General features: G+C 36.6%; 1 protein-coding gene across 8 annotated transcripts in view; it reads left to right on the top strand.

The window, feature by feature from the left end:
* LOC105482741 (protein kinase cAMP-activated catalytic subunit beta) overlaps positions 1-16751 on the top strand; it is a 165083-nt gene extending 148332 nt beyond the window's left edge. For all 8 annotated transcript variants that reach the window (XM_011743011.3, XM_011743006.3, XM_011743004.3 and 5 more), the window contains one exon: positions 13419-16751. In XM_011743011.3, the coding sequence (XP_011741313.1) occupies positions 13419-13544 (126 nt within the window). In that variant the 3' untranslated portion in view covers positions 13545-16751. The remainder of the gene's footprint in view (positions 1-13418) is intronic.
* The last annotated feature ends 438 nt before the right edge of the window (positions 16752-17189 follow it).

Raw genomic sequence — 17189 nt, 5'->3', positions numbered from 1 at the left:
AGAAAAGATTTTGCTGCACTGAATTACCTTTATCTCTCATTTTGCTTCTTAAATAATTAAAGATAATTTGCATGAATAAAGTGTTTTCATTTTGAATTATTTATTTTTTTTTCTTTTTTTCATAAAACCAAAACTTCTAATGTTTTAGAGACTTGTCATCTTTAATAATGCTGTGCAACTACATGATTGAGTTTCCTTAAGGAGAAAAAAAATTAATGCTCTAATTAAGTATTAAAAGCACAGTTTTTCTAATGTATATATTTTACAAACGATTATAGTAACAAGCTGGGTACCCTGGCTCACACCTGAAATCCTAACACTTTGGGAGGCCAAAGTGGGTGGATTGGTTGAGTCTCACTCAAGAGTTTGAGACCAGCCTGGGCAACATGGCAAAACCCCGTCTCCACAAAAAATACAAAAACTAGCTGGGTGTGATGGCTCATCCCTGTAGTCCCAGCTACTTGGGAGACTGAGGCAGGAGGATTGTTTGAGCCTGGGAGATTGGGGCTACGGTGAGCTGTGATTATGCTACTGCACTCCAGCCTGGGCGACAGACCAAGACCCTGTCTCAAATAAATAAATAAATAAATAAATATTACAAAAACAAAACAATTAAAGAATTTTAAAATGCAGCAAAAAGAAAATATAGCCAGACCAAAACAATGTGAATGCAATACAGCCTGTCTCACAGGAGGGATCCAGAAACTCTCTGTTAAGTTCATGAATCATGGCTGTTAGCATTATTATCGCAAATAGATGTGTTACATAGTCAATAATAAGATTCATAGCACTTTAAAATAGATTTAGATTTCATAAAAGCTGTTTGTTTTTTATATTTTTTCTAAATTTGCTAGCTTCAATGCAATACTGTATAATTAATAAAAGCAACTCCCTATAACTTCTGCTTTCAGTCTTCAAAATAATCCTGTGAAATAAGTGATACCGTTTCCCCATTTTACTGACGTGGAAATCAGCTCAGAGAGGTTAATTAATTTAAACATAATCATGCAGCTGCTAAGTAATACCTATATTTGATCCCAGGTTCTTCAGATTCTCAATTCCAGGTCACATTATCCCTTTAAAGTCCTTTTGGTATGATTCTTAAAATGAAACTCCAAACCACTAAACAATAAATTGTTTCACAAGATTTTCATGAATTTTACATGTATCATCTTCTTAACTTTTATGCTTTGAGCATTTTGGGAGTAGGAAGACTGTCTCAGAAGGCAGCAAAAAAAGAGAAGGAACTGTGGGGTTAGGTAGACGTTGATCTGAATCCCTGATCAACCAGTCATTAGCAGTATGATCATGAACAAATGATTTAACCTCTCTAAAGCATCAGTTTTAGCACCCTTAAATTTTGAATTTGGATAGAGAATACAAAAGGAAGAGTAGTTTGGTGAGAAAGATTAGATAGATTGGCCCAGCCTCCATTTTCCTTTCTGGTTGAGATATGTTTCATATACTTATAACCAGGTAATTTATTAAGCAAATGAATTTGAAATTATCGTAATTCCACCATCCAAATAGAACCTAGTATTTGGCATATGTCTTTTTACTTTTTTTTTTTCCTATGCTCTTCATCACTGCAGTCCAGTCCTATGAGCTCAGTAGCCAATTAAGATCTACCTCCTCCAACCCTGCACTTGACCCTTTCCTTCAGTCTCTTATATCACAGTTGCTACATACTACATAATTACATCTGAGTGACTTACTGCCATATTTTACAATCGTTTTAAAACAGGCCAGGTGCAGTGGCTCACACCTGTAATCCCATCAGTTTAGGAAACCACAGTGGGAGGATCACTTGAGCCAGGAGTTCAAGACCAGGTGGGCAACATAGTGAGACGTCATCTCTTCAGAAAATAAAAAAGAATTAGCCAGGTGTGGTGGCACACACTTGGTCCCAGCTACTCTGGAGGCTGAGGCAGGAGGATCACTTAAGCCCAAGAGGTCAAGGCTGCAGTGAGCCATGATCATGCCACTGCACTCCAGCCTGGGCTACAGAGCTGAGACCCTGTCTCTAAAAGAAGAAAAAATATCCTACTCCACAATAAGTGTGTCTATTGAACTTGTATTTTCTTTCAGTGCTTTCTGAACGCTAACTTATTTTTTGCTCTTGTATAATAATTAACCAGTTTTGCCCTCCATATTTATTGAATAATTCTTATTTGGCCTCTTATCTGAAATTCTACCTTTACTAATGTTAAATTAATATATACATCTGTCTATTTCTGAACTTTTTTATTTTTATTGATGCATACTATTTTTATATATTCATGAAGTACATGTTATATTTTAATAGATGCATAGTATGTGTAGTGACCAATGCTGGGTATTAGAATATCCAGTACCTTGATCGTTTATTATTTCTTTTTGTTGGGAACATTTCAAATTTTCTGTTCCAGTTACTTTGAAATATACAACATATTGTTGTGAAATATACAATATAACCACCCTGCTGTGCTATCAAATGCTAGAACTTACTCCTTCTGTCTAACTGTATGTTTGTTCTTAGTACCTTAGTCCTCTTCATCCCTTCCCCCAACACACATCCTTCCCAGCCTCTGGTAGCTGTCTTTCTATACTTTGCTTCTAAGAGATCAACTTTTTTAGGCTCCACATATAAGTAAGAGCATGTGACATTGTCTTTCCGTGCCTGACTGATTTCACTTTACAGAATGATCTGTTTCCATCCATGTTGCTACAAATGACAAGATTTCATTCTTTTTTTACAGCCAAATAGTATTCCTATATATATTACATTTTCTTTACCCATTCATCTGTTGAAGGACACTTAGGTTGATTCCATATCTTTGCTGTTATGCATAGTGCTGCAATAAACATGAGGATTCAGGTATTGCTTTGATATACTGATTTCCTTTGGATTAGTGGAATTGCTGAATTGTATGATAGTTTTATTTTTAGATGTTTGAAAAATCTCTATGCTGTTTTCCATAGTGGCTGTACTAACTTACCTTTCTACCAACAGTGTGTAAGAATTCCCTTTTCTCTACATCCCTTCCAGCACTTGGTATTTTTTGTCTTTTTGATAATAGCCTTTCCTCCTGGTACGATGATATCTCACTGTGGTTTTGATTTGCATTTCCCTGATGATTAATGGTGTTGAGCGTTTTTTCATGTAGTGGTTGGCCATTGTAAGTCTGGTTTTGAGAAATGTGTACACATATCCTTTACCCATTTTAATTAGATTATTTATTTTTGGCTATTGAATTATTGGAGTTCCTTGTATATTCTGGATATTAGTCCCTTCTTGGATGAATAGTTTGCAAATAGTTTCTCCCATTCAACAGGTTGTCTCTTTACTCTTTTGATTGTCTCCTTTGCTCTGCAAAAACTTTTAATTTAATATAGCCCCATGTGCCTATTTTTGTTTTTATTGCTTGTGCTTTTCAGGACTTAGCCATAAACTCTTTTTTGTTCGTTAGGTTTTTTTGTTTATTTATTTATTTATTTATGAGTTGGAGTTTCGCTCTTGTTGCCCAGGCTAGAGTGCAATGGCACGATCTCAGCTCACTGCACCCTCCACCTCCTGGGTTCAAGTGATTCTCCTGCCTCAGCCTCCCGAGTAGCTGGGATTACAGGTGCCCACAACCATGTCCAGCTAATTTTTGTACTTTTAGTAGAGACAAGGTTTCACCATGTTGGTCAGGCTGGTCTCAAACTCCTGACCTGCCTCAGCCTCCCAAAGTGCTGGGATTACAGGCGTGAGCCACCGTGCCCCACCCATAAAATCTTTAACTAGACCAATGTTCTAGAGCATTTCCCCTGTGTTTTCTTCTAGTATTGTTATGGTTTGGGGCTTTATTTTTAAGTACTTAATTCATTTTGAGTTGACTTGGGGATATGGTGAGAGAGAGGGGTCTAGTTTCAGTCTTCTGCATATGGATATCCAGTTTTTCCAGCACCATGTATTGAAGAGAGTGTCCTTTCCCCACTGTGTAACACGTTCTTGATGCCTTTGTCAAAAATCAGTTAATTGTAATACGTGGGTTTATTTCTGGGTTCTCTATTCTGTTCCATGGGTCTCTGTGTCTGTTTTTATATCACTACCATGCTGTTTTAGTTACTATAGCTTTGTAGTATATTTTGAAGTCAGGTAGTGTGAGGCCTCCAGCGTTGCTCTTTTTGCTGTGGATTCCTTTGGCTATTCAGGCTCTTGTGTGGTTCCATACAAATTTTAGGATTTTTTTCCTATTTCTGTGAAGACTATCATTGGTATTTTGATAGGAATTGCATTGAATCTGTAAATTGCTTTGCATAGTTGATCATTTTAATATATTTATTTTTCTAATTCATGACCATGGAATGTCTTTCCATTTGTTTCTGTCCTTTTTAATTTCTTTCATCAGTGTTTTGTAGTTTTTCTTGTAGAGGTCTTTCAACTTCTTGGTTAAATTTATTCCTATCTATTTTATTTTATTTTGTTTTGTTTTTTTGTAGCTATTATAAATGGAATTATATTCCTGATTTCTTTCTTAGCTGGATTATTATTGGTGTATAGAAATGTCACTGATTTTGTATGTTCATTTTGTATTCTGCACCTTTTAATTTGTTTATCAGTCCTAAGAATATTCTGGTGGAGTCTTTAGGTTTTTCTGTATGTAAGATTGTCATCTGAAAGGAGGGGCAGTTTGGCTTTTTCATTTTCTATTTAGATGCCTTGTATTTCTTTCTCTTCCCTGATTGATCTGGCTAGGACTTCCATTACTACGTTGATTAGGAGTGGTGAAAGTGGACTTCGTTGTCTTGGTCCCATTCTTAGAGGAAAGTCTTTCAACTTTTCCTCATTCAATATGTTAGCTGTGACTTTGTCACATATGATCTTTATTATGTTGAGGAATGCCTCTTCTATGCCTAATTTGTTGAGAGTTTTTGTCAGGAGGGGATGTTGGCTTTCATCTAATGCTTTTTTCTGCATCTATTAAGGTAATCATATGATTTTTGTTGTTCATTCTACTAAAGTGATGTATCATGTTAATTGATTTGCGTATATTGATACATCCTTGCATCCCTGAGATAAATCCCACTTGATCATGTTATATTATATATTTGTTGTGTTATTGGATTTTTGTTAGCTAGTATTTTGTTAAAAATTTTTGTGTCTATATTTGTCAGAGGTGTTGGTCTGTAGTGTTCTTTTTTTGTTGTTCGCTTGTCTGGTTTTGTATCAAGAGTACTGCTGGCCTCGTAGAATAAGTTAAGAAGAATTCTCTCTTCTTTAATTTTTTGGAATAATTTGAGATGAATTGATGCTAATTCTTCTTTATAAAGTTGATAAAATTGAACAGTAAAGCCATGCAGCCCTGGGCTTTTCTTTAATGTTTGATGGGAATCTTCTTATTACATATTCAACCTGTTCCTCATTATTGGTCTGTTCAGATTTTCTATTTCTTTCTGGTTCAGTCTATTTCTATTTCTTGTAGGTTGTATGTGTCCAAGAATGTCTCTATTTCCTCTAGGTTTTCCAGTCAGTTAGCATATAGTTGCTCATGATAGTCTGCAATGATCTCCTGTATTTCTGTGGTGTCAGTTGTAACATTTTTCGTTTCTGATTTTGTTAACTTGGATCTTCTCTCTTTTTTTCTTGGTTAGTCTAGCTAGCAGTTTATCAATTTTGGTTATTTTTTCAAAAAAAACCCCTTTCATTTTGATGATCCTTTGTATGTTTTTTCTATATTTCATTTAGTTGTGCTCTGATCTTTATTATTTCTTTCCTTCTACTAATTTTGTTTGGTTTGTTCTTGCTTTTCTAGTTCCTTGAGATACATTATTAGGTTGCTTATTTGAAATCTTTATACTTTTTGGTGTTTATTGCTATAAACCTCCCCTTAGCACTGCTTTTGTTATATTCCATAGGTTTTGGTATATTGTGTTTTCATTTGTCTGTGCTTTAAGATTTTTTTTTATTTCTTTCTTAATTTCTTCATTAGCCCAATAGTCATTCAGAAGCGTATTGTTTCATTTCCATCAATTTGTAGTTTCCAAAGTGCTTCTTGTTACTGATTTCTAGTTTTTTCCATCAGGATCTGAGAAAATAGTTGATATGATTTCAAGTTTTTAAAATTTGTTGAGACTTGTTTTGTGTCCTAACATAAATGGTCTATCCTGGGGAATGTTCCATATGATTATTAGAAGAATGTGTATTCTGCAACTATTGGATAAAATGTCGTGTAAATGTCTCCTAGGTACAAGGAGCGCAGTTTATGTCCATTTTTTTTAGTTGATTCTGTGTCTCGATAATCTGTACAATGCTGAGAATGGAGTGTTGAAGTCCTCAACTATTATTGCATTGGAGTCTGTCTCTCTCTTTAGATCTAATAATATTTGCTTTATATATCTGTGTGCTCTAGTATTGGATGCATATATATTTGAAATTGTTATATCCTTTTGCTGCATTGATCCCTTTATCATTATGTAATGACCTTCTTTGTCTCGTTTTACTGTTTTGACTTAAAGTTTCCTTTATCTGATATAAATTTAGATACTCCTGCTCGTTTTTGTTTTCCCATTGTATAAAATCTTTTTCCATCTCTTCACTTTCAATCTATCTGTGTGTTTACAGGTGAAGTGAGTTTTTTTGTAAGCAACATATAGTTAGATCATGTTATGTTTATATATTCAGACAGTCCATATCTTTTAAGTGGATAATCTGATTTATTTACATTTATAGTTATTATTTATAGGTGAGGACTTATTCCTGTCATTTAAAAAATTGTTTTCTGGTTGCTTTGTATGTCTGTCATTCCTTTCTTTCCCTCTTATTGTTTATCATTATAGTTTGGTGATTTTCTGTAATGGTAATATTTGAGTCCTTTCTCTTTCTCATTTATGTGTCTGCCCTACCAGTGACTTTTATACTTTCTTGTTTTCATGATGGTAAATATTATTGTTTCACTTTCAGATGTAGGACTACCTTAAGCATTTCCTGTAGAGCTGGTATAGTAGGGATGATTCCCTCAGTTTTTGCTTATCTTGGAAAGACTTTTTTTCTCCTTCATTTTTCAAGAAAGGTTTCTTGGTTAGTCTAGCAGTTTATCTTTGGTGGCAGGGTTTGTTTTTTCTTTTAGCACTTTGAATATATCATCCCTTTCTCTCCTGGCCTGCAGGGTTTCCCCTGAGAAATCCACATTAGTCTGATGGAGGTTCCCTTATATGTGACTTGATGTTTTCCTCTTGCTGTTTTTAGATTTCTGTCTTGTCTTTGACTTTTGACAATTTCAGTACAGCGTGTCTTGGAAAAGACCTTGTTGGATTCTGTCTATTTGATCTTTGAGCTTCCTGTATCTGGCTTTCTAAATCTCTTAAAAGAACTGGGAAGTTTTCAGCTATTATTAAATTAAATGAGTTTTTCTGTCTTTACCCATCACTTTACCTTCTGGAAAACCCCAAATTTGAATATTTCATTGCTTTAAGGTGTCCCCTATATCATGTATGCTTTGTTCATTCATTTTTATTTTTTATTCTTTTTTGGCGGGTATGTCTGAATTATTTCAAAAGACCTGTCCTCAGTTCTTCTCCTTGATCTAGTTGTCAAAGATCTGTTGTCAAAGCTCTCAGTTGTATTTTTTATTTCATTCATTGAATTCTTCAGTTCTGGGATGGATCTGTTTGGTTCTTTTTATTTTTATTTTTTTTGAAATGGAGTCTCGCTCTGTCACCCAGGCTGGAGTGCAGTGGCATGATCTCGACTCACTGCAAGCTCCGCCTCCCGAGTTCACACCATTCTCCTGCCTCAGTCTCCCAAGTAGCTGGGACTACAGGTACCCGCCACCATGCCTGGCTAATTTTTTGTATTTTTAGTAGAGACGGGGTTTCACCGTGTTAGCCAGGATGGTCTCCATCTCCTGACCTCGTGATCTGCCCGCTTCGGCCTCCCAAAGTGCTGGGATTACAAACGTGAGCCACTGCGCCTGGCCTGTTTGGTTCTTTTTTATGCTATCTATCTCTCTGTTGAATTTCTCACTCATATCCTGAATTGTTTTCCTGATTTCTTTGTATTGTTTGTCTGTGTTCTCTTATATCTCACTGAGCTTCTTTAATACCATTATTTTGAATTCTTTTTCAGACATTTCATCATTTTTTGTTTAATTGGAATCTGTTGCTGGAGAATTATGTTCTTTTGGAGGTGTCATATTTCTTGCTTTTTCATGTTCCTTGTATACTTACATTGACATCTCCACATCTGGCGTAACAGTCATTTCCTCCAGTTTTTAGGATTGGCTTTGGTAGGGTAAGACTTTTTTCTGTAGATGTATCATCATGTTGGTTTGTTGGGCAGTTTAGCTTTTATTCTGGGTGCATGCAGTAGTGTAGTCTCTATGATTTCTTCAGCTGTAATTAGCATCAGTGGGTGTCTGTGATTTCCTCAGTGGCTTAGGCAGCATTGTTAGTGGAGCCTGTGGTGAGGCTTTGCTGGGGACAGGGACACCAGGCATCCTGATCCTCAGGCCCCAGTGGTGGTAGCAGCAGGCCAAGCATACCCGCCTTTTGTCCCCTCGTGGCCATAGACTGGCATCAATTTTAGCAGGTCCACGAGGGCCAATTCTTAGGCCTCCATGTGGCTTGCTCAGGTACCAGTAGTGGCAGTGGTAGACTGGGCAGATGGATGAGACCTTAGTCTCCCGGGCAGCATGTGTGGCATAAGCAATCGTAGCAGTGATGACAGGCCAACCCTCAGGCTCCCAGGCAGTCCACACCGCTGCTAGTGATGGTAGCAACAGACTGGACAAGCCAGGCCCTAAACCCTCAGGTGGCATATGTGGGTAAGTGCCAGCAGTGGTAGTGGTGGCAGACTGGGCAGGCCCAGCCTCAGGCCAGTAGTGGGTGGGGCAGGGCAATCCCCAGGCCCTCAGATGGCATACTTGAGCATTGGGGTTGCAGTGCCAGGCAGTGCAGGCATATACTCAGGACCCTCAATGGTGCACATGGGCACAGGCTGTGTTGGACCAAGTGAGGCAATCCCCAGGCCCTCAAACAATGTGTTTGAGTGCAGGCAGTCGGTGGGTTGGTTCTGTTGTTAGACCCCCTGATGGTGCGTGTGCATGCCGGAAGCAGCAAGCAGAATGGATGGATCCCCAAGCCTCCAGACAGTGCACTCAGTCACTGTGGGAGGTGCCACCAGGCAGGGAAGGCCTGTCCCCAGGCTCCTCTGTTGTACCTGTGGGTGCAGGCTGTGGTGAACAGGTCTGTCTTTGGGCCACTGGACAGCAGTTTTGATGCCAGTGGCTGATGACCTGAGTCTTTTGTCATGCTTCCTGATCATATGTATGTGTACCCAGAGTGATAGACAGAGGGGACCACTTCCCAAGCCCCTCAGGTGGTGTGCTGGGGCACTGAGAGGGGTGGCACTTAAAGGGACAGGCCTGTCCTCAGACTCCCATTGGTGTACACAGATACAGACTCTGGTAGGCAGGGAAGGACTATTCCTAGGCCCCTGGATAAAATACTTGAGAGGTGGTAGGCAGAGTGAGTCTGTCCTCATGCCCCGAAATAGAATCCAGATGGGCCAGTTCCCAGGTCCACTGAAGGTGCTGCAAGTACATGGCAGCCCTGTTATGGGGGCTGGGCATTGCTATCAGTGGCAGTGGCCCCAGGCGGGTGGCTCTCAGGCTCTGGGGAGTGTATGCTTTGGCTTCCTTTGCCCCAGAAACAGCCTTCCCTAGTGGGCTGCCCTGCCTGTTCTTTGGAGTATAGGACACTGTGTGGGCTAGAGTGCTGGGGACCCAGCCGCACCATTGGGTCCAGCCAGCACTGTACTACTGGAGCCCCCGTGGTGGACATGGGGCGCTGTCAGTTGGGCTCCAGGTTGTATAGAGATGCATACCATCTAATGGTAATTGGCTTCTCAAAGTGGCACTGTGCTTCAGCTTCTTGGGTCCTGGGAATGGGTGTGGGACCTGGAACAAACTCCCTCTCTGGAACAAGGCTGTTGTGTGAACTCCAGGCAGGTCCCTATACTTGTCTCAGAATTCACAAGGGTTGTGGGGATCTTACATGGCTAGGATTGCAAGTCTGTGGTGGAAACATGGACCACTGGGGATCTCTCAGTTACCCTTTCCCCGCACTGGAGAACCTCTTCTGGCTCCCAGCTGGTCCCAGCCAGGCCAGCGGCTTCACTTCCTTTTGCTTCCCTGCTCCAGATGTTCCCTGTCACTTCCCTGCTAAATTTCAGTGTTCTCTCTTAGAGGCTTTATTCAACATGTAATTACTCACTGTCCTTCTTTGTGGAGGAGAGTTCTGGGTCAGCCATCTTGAAGCCCTGATCTTTATTTTTTAGTTCTTTTTGTCTGTTTTTGTACTGTATATGTCTCTGCTTTATGTAGCTTTAAAATATTTTAATATTAGGTGGGTCCAGTTTCTTCACCTTTGTTTACCCTTTCCAAATGTTCTGTTCTCTTGCCCCATATGCATTATTTTAGAGTCAAGTTAGGTAATTTATATTTCCTAGAAAATCATCCTTATCTCCTGGTATGTTTTCTCTTTCTTTTTTTATTAGAGTTGTCAATGGTTTATGGGGTTTGTTTGTTTGTTTGGTCTCTCTAAAGATTGATTGAATTTGGGAATTAACAATAAAGTTGCATATTAATTAGGAGAGAACCTGAATCTTGAGAAGTTGCCATTATGAACATGTTGCTTCTGCATTTACTCAAACATCTTTTGTCATTCAGTAAAGTTTTAGAGACCCCCCGCTTCCTCCATATAGGAAGGAATTTATGTCTTAAAGTTATTGCTTAAATTTTTATTTTGGTTGCTATTATTAATGTGTTTGCTTTCCCATTATAGTAGGATATGGGCAAAACATATTGTTTCTATGTTTATATTATAATTGACCATGTTACTAAATTCTGTTATTGATTTCCACATTTTTCAGTGATTCCTTTGGATTTTTATTGACAATCACAGGAGATTGGCATATCATTTTGTCTGTTCTTTTTCAGTATTTACATCTCATTTCCATTTTTGTTTTATTATATATATTAGAATGTCTAAAACAATATTTTAATGCAGTAGGGCTCTTGAGCTTTCTTGTCTTGTTCCTGCTTTGAATGGAAATGCCCAAGAATATATTTTCAGGGATCATTTCTATAGTTTGTTGCCTTTCATGTTTTGCCACCAAATATAAAGTTGGCCATTTGGCTGAGATAGGTATTCTTTATCAGATTAACAAAATATTGTTGATTTCTAATACACTGTATTTTGTCTTTTTTGACATGTTAGTGTGATGAATTATATCAGGGAGACATCCTCACTTTCCTGGAATGAATACCATTTAATCATGGGTTATTAACATTTGAATATTTGCCTGAAATATATTTGCCAAAATCTTATTAAGTGTTTTTACTTCCATAGTCATAAGTTTTATTAATCTATAGTTTATGTTTTTCTGAAGTTGGGATTATATGGGATTCGTAAAATGAGTTTAGAAAGTTTCCATCCTTTTATTCTGCAGAAAATTTAGGAACATAGAGTTATCTTATATCTATTCCTTATAAATTTTAACAAACTAATTCTTAGATATTGGTCTTTTTGAGTTTTTACTTTTTGAGTCAATTTAAGAAATTTATATTTCCAATAAAATCATCCATTTCCCTTTCTAATTATCATTGCTTATATTATCTTTATTGTTGTATTTATTGTTAATTAATGCTATTTCGAGGTATATTTTTTAGATTGCCTTGAGGCTTGTCAGCTTTATTAGTATCTTAAAGATTTATGATGTATTTGCATCTTTTCATATTTATATTTACAAATAAAATCTTCTGCCAAATGGCAATCATTTACTAATCTATTCATGTTATGTATTTAATTTTTAATAATTATTCCCAAAATGGAGTAGAACTGGACTGCCACTACTCATTTAGAGTTTATGTGCTTTTCAAAGGGCTTGACTTTTCCCAGGTAATAAACAGCTAACCTACCAACAAGTGGCACACTGTAACGTACAGGTTGTAGTAATGGACAAATTGATTGACAGCCAAATCTTGATTATCAATGAAACAGATGTAAGGATCCCTGGATAATTTACAAATAAGAATAATAGAGTACTTTAACCATTTGTTTTCTTATCTTCTCAACTATTATAACTATGCACAGCGGTGCAAAAATCATAGTAAATATGAATAGTTTTCATTGTCTTCTTTATTCTCTGATACATCTGCAAACGCATCAGGGAAGAAAAAAGGCCGAAGAAAGAAGTGGCCTGAACAACTCAAACTGTACAATCATTTTCTACATGTGATTGCCCCAATAGGTTTGTTATTCTAAATTGCTGGCTGGCTAGACATGAAGCAACTGTCTGCTTATCTCATTCTTCTGGACAGTGCAAAACAGCAGTCCCCAAAGCAGGGCATGCAAGGCAACCAGCTCTCAAACAAAAAGATAATATTAGAAGTCCCATTCCTGCTTATTTTTACCTTATTCTTTTTCAATACCTTATTTGTGTGTATATATCTTAGTATAGTCATGCATCTAAATAATTTGTAAGTAAATAACCATATATATTGATTATGTATACTAGAAAATGTTTTACTGAAAGAGATATAAATTAAAAACCCTTGGAGAGCTCTGGGCCAGAAGTGGAGAATCATGAATTTGAAAGCTGCTTTAGCCGCTTATCCGTCATGTGAATTTGGTCGACTCTTTTATAATCTGTAAAATGGGAGTAAGAACACCTGTCCTTCCTTCCTCACAGTGTTGTATTGAGAACAAAATAAAGCGACTGTAATTGTTTGTAAATTCTCTAAAGGCTGTGCAGATTATGATTTTTTTTTAACTTTTAAAATCTTTTCCTCAAACGTATTCAGTACCCACATTTAATCTTTATGGAAGACCATATTCAAAGTAGTGGGAAGACATTTTACTTTTAGGATCAAAGGAGAAAAATATTTAAGGTTTAACAATTCTCTAATTCTAAAAGAGATATGTTTCTTTCCAACCTCTCAGAAAGTTTTGATGGCCAGATATTTTAAACAAAACAAACTTGGGAATTAAAAAAGGAAAGCAATTAAAAGTAAGTCTGAGATTTATCTGTAACTTCAGGAGAAAAGAATTTTTACAAAAGGAATAGGAAAAGATAAGGTCTTAAAAACAAGGAACTAAACATTAACACTTAAGTTTTGTAACCTTAGGAGCCAGGATTTTGATGCCAACAGTTAATTATCCCAGAAATTTCTTAAGTATTTTGTTGACCTGCATACTTCCTTGAATCAAAATGTTGAGGTTAATAGCTAACCTACTGTTTGCTGCTGCTTCTAGCCCTGTTACATTTTAGGAACCTAATGGCATCTAAGGATTCCACCATGTAATAACAGTGGGAATTTATTTTTCTTGGTGTTTGGAAACTCTCAGGAATTTTTTTTTCTTTTTTCTTATTTTTCTTTCTCGGTCAATTATAGGTTGAAGCTCCATTCATACCAAAGTTTAGAGGCTCTGGAGATACCAGCAACTTTGATGACTATGAAGAAGAAGATATCCGTGTCTCTATAACAGAAAAATGTGCAAAAGAATTTGGTGAATTTTAAAGAGGAACAAGATGACATCCGAGCTCACACTCAGTGTTTGCGCTCTGTTGAGAGATAAGGTAGAGCTGAGACCGTCCTTGTTGAAGCAGTTACCTAGTTCCTTCATTCCAACGACTGAGTGAGGTCTTTATTGCCATCATCCCGTGTGTGCACTCTGCATCCACCTATGTAACAAGGCACCGCTAAGCAAGCATTGTCTGTGCCATAACACAGTACTAGACCACTTTCTTACTTATCTTTGGGTTGTCTTTCTCCTCTCCTACATCCATTTCTTCCTTTTCCAGTTTCATTGGTTTTCTCTAAACAGTGCTCCATTTTATTTTGTTGGTGTTTCAGATGGGCAGTGTTATGGCTACGTGATATTTGAAGGGAAGGATAAGTGTTGCTTTTAGTAGTTCTTGCCAATATTGTTGTTGGTCAATGGCTTGAAGATAAACTTTCTAATAATTATTTTTACTTTGAGTAGCTCAGACTCGGTTTTGCCAAAACTCTTGGTAATTTTTGAAGATAGACTGTCTTATCACCAAGGAAATTTATACAAATTAAAACTAACTTTCTTGGAATTCACTATTCCGGCAGTAAATTTTGGTAGACTAATACAGTACAGCTAGACCCAGAAATTTGGATGGCTGTAGATCAGAGGTTCTAGTTCCCTTTCCCTCCTTTTATATCCTCCTCCCTTTGAGTAATGAAGTGACCAGCCTGTGTAGTGTGACAAATGTGTCACTTTCAGCAGGAAAAACTAATGATATGGATCATCACCCAGATTCTCTCACTTGGTACCAGCATTTCTGTAGGTATTAGAGAAGAGTTCTAAGTTTTCTAAACCTTAACTGTTCCTTAAGGATTTTAGCCAGTATTTTAATAGAACATGGTTAATGAAAGTGACAAATTTTACAGTTTCTCTAATAGTCCTCATCATAAACTTTTTAAATGAAAATAAGCAAACTAAAAAGAACATTGGTTTGGATAAATACTTACACTTTGCAAAGTCAAAAAATGGCTTGGTTATTGAAAACATTATAGAGGTATTCATATTTAAATGAGGGTTTACGTTTGTTTTGTTCTGTAACCCTTAAAAAGAAGTTGTTTCCAGCTAATTATTCTGGTATACTATATTTGTGAGCCTAGGGTAGGGGCACTGCTGCAACTTCTGCTTTCATCCCATGCCTCATCAATGAGGAAAGGGAACAAAGTGTGTAAAACTGCCACAATTGTATTTTAATTTTGAGGTATGATATTTTCAGATATTTCATAATTTCTAACCTCTTTTCTGTCAGTAAACAGAATGTCTGATCGATCATGCAGATACAATTTTGGTATTTGAGAGGTTAGTTTTTTTTCTACACTTTTTTTTGCCAACTGACTTAACAACATTGCTGTCAGGTGGAAATTTCAAGCACTTTTGCACATTTAGTTCAGTGTTTGTTGAGAATCCATGGCTTAACCCAGTTGTTTTTCTGGTTTTTTCTTTACTTTTAATTTTCCCCATCTGATTTTATCTCTGCGTTTCAGTGACCTACCTTAAAACAACACACAAGAAGGGTTAAACTGGGTTCATTTTAATGATCAATTTACATGCATATAAAATTTGTTGTTTTTAATCAAGCTGATCTTAATGTATATAATCATTCCATTTGCTTTATTATCGGTGCAGGTAGGTCACTCACACCACTTCTTTTCATCTGTACCACACCCTTGTAAAACCTTTGAAGACATAAAAAAATCCTGTCTGAGATGTTCTTTCTACCAATCTATATGTCTTTTGGTTATCAAGTGTTTCTGCATGGTAATGTCACGTAAATGCTGATATTGATTTCACTGGTCCATCTATATTTAAAACGTGCAAGAAAAAAATTAAAATACTCTGCTCTAGCAAGTTTTATGTAACAAAGACATATCGTCATGTTAATAAATTTAAAACATCATTTGTATAAAATATTTTAATTTTCTTGTATTTCATTTAGACCCAAGAACATGCTGACCAATGTATTCTATATGTAAACTATAAATTCTATGGTAGCTTTGTTGTATATTATTGTAAAATTATTTTAATAAGTCATGGGGATGACAATTTGATTATTACAATTTAGTTTTCAGTAATCAAAAAGATTTCTATGAATTCTAAAAAAAATATTTTTTTCTATGAAATTACTAGTGCCCAGCTGTAGAATCTACCTTAGGTAGATGACCCCTAGACATACATTGGTTTTTGAGGGCTAGTCAGCCATTCCATTTTACTCTCTATTTAAAGGCCGTGAGCAAGCTTATCATGAGCGAATACGTCAAGGGAGTCAATTTCTGACCAATCAAGTACTCTAAATTAGAATATTTTTAAGGTATGTAGAATTCCCAGTTTCAGCCACAATTTAGCCAAGAACAAGATATAAACTTGAATAAGAAGTAAGTAGCATAAATCAGTATTTAACCTCAAATTACATTATTTGAAACAGAAGATACTATGTTATGCTCAGTAAATAATTAAGAGATGGCATTGTATGAGAAGGAGCCCTAGACTGAAAGTCAAGACATCTGAATTTCAGGCTGGAAAACTATCAGTATGATCTCAGCCTCAGTTCTCTTGTCTGTAAAATAGAAGAACTGGATTAGGCAGTTTGTAAAATTCCTCCTAACTTTCACAGTTGATGACAAGATTGTCTTTTCATCTGAAATTTTGAAGGGTATGTTGCTTTGAAGTAAGTCTTAGTAAGGCAATATATTTTAGGGCATCTTTCTTCTTATCTCTGACAGTGTTCTTAAAATTATTTGAATATCATAAGAACTTGGTGTCTGTCCTAATTCCTTTCTCACTCACTGATGCTGAACACCCAGTTGAATCAAACTGTCAACCTACCAAAAAAGATACTGTGGCTTATGGGTATTGCTGTCTCATTCTTGGTATATTCTTGTGTTAACTGCCCATTGGCCTGAAAATACTCATTGTAAGCCTGAAAAAAAAAATTTCTTTCCCACTGTTTTTTCTGCTTGTTGTAAGAATCAAATGAAATAATGTATGTGAAAGCACCTTGTAAACTGTAACCTATCAATGTAAAATGTTAAGGTGTGTTGTTATTTCATTAATTACTTCTTTGTTTAGAATGGAATTTCCTATGCACTACTGTAGCTAGGAAATGCTGACAACAACTGTGTTTTTTAATTAATCAATAACTGCAAAATTAAAGTACCTTCAATGGATAAGACAATTGATTGAGTCTTGAATTCCACTTGGTGCCCTCATCTCCTGATTTATTTTCTGCTGATACAAGAGATGCTTATAGATTCCTAGTTTTTATGTGTTTGGGTTGGTTTCTGGGTGGTGGGAGCAGAGCAAATTGGGGAGGAATATATCCACCAGTCTACTCACACTGGATGTTTACTAAGAAACTGCTAGATTGATTCATTTAATAGTTTCTCAAAAGTGTTTCTACTTCCTTCTCATTTCTCATATTGGTTCAGATTATCCCTAACATAATGCTCTAAATATTCATATTTAAAGGATTTGATACTTCAAGAGTGCTCATCCTTCTATTGTAACAATGAACTATTAATTTCTAAATTTTTCTTCAGGAGTGTTTTTGAGCTTCACATTACCTCTTTTCATTTTAGACAGGTTAATTAGTGCGTATTTCCATAGTTGTCTTTTAC

The sequence above is a fragment of the Macaca nemestrina genome, chromosome 1 (assembly GCF_043159975.1).
Source record: "Macaca nemestrina isolate mMacNem1 chromosome 1, mMacNem.hap1, whole genome shotgun sequence".
NCBI classification, from domain to species: domain Eukaryota; kingdom Metazoa; phylum Chordata; class Mammalia; order Primates; family Cercopithecidae; genus Macaca; species Macaca nemestrina.
Note: the sequence above shows the minus strand (reverse complement) of the source record. Positions and strands in the feature narration are given on the sequence as shown.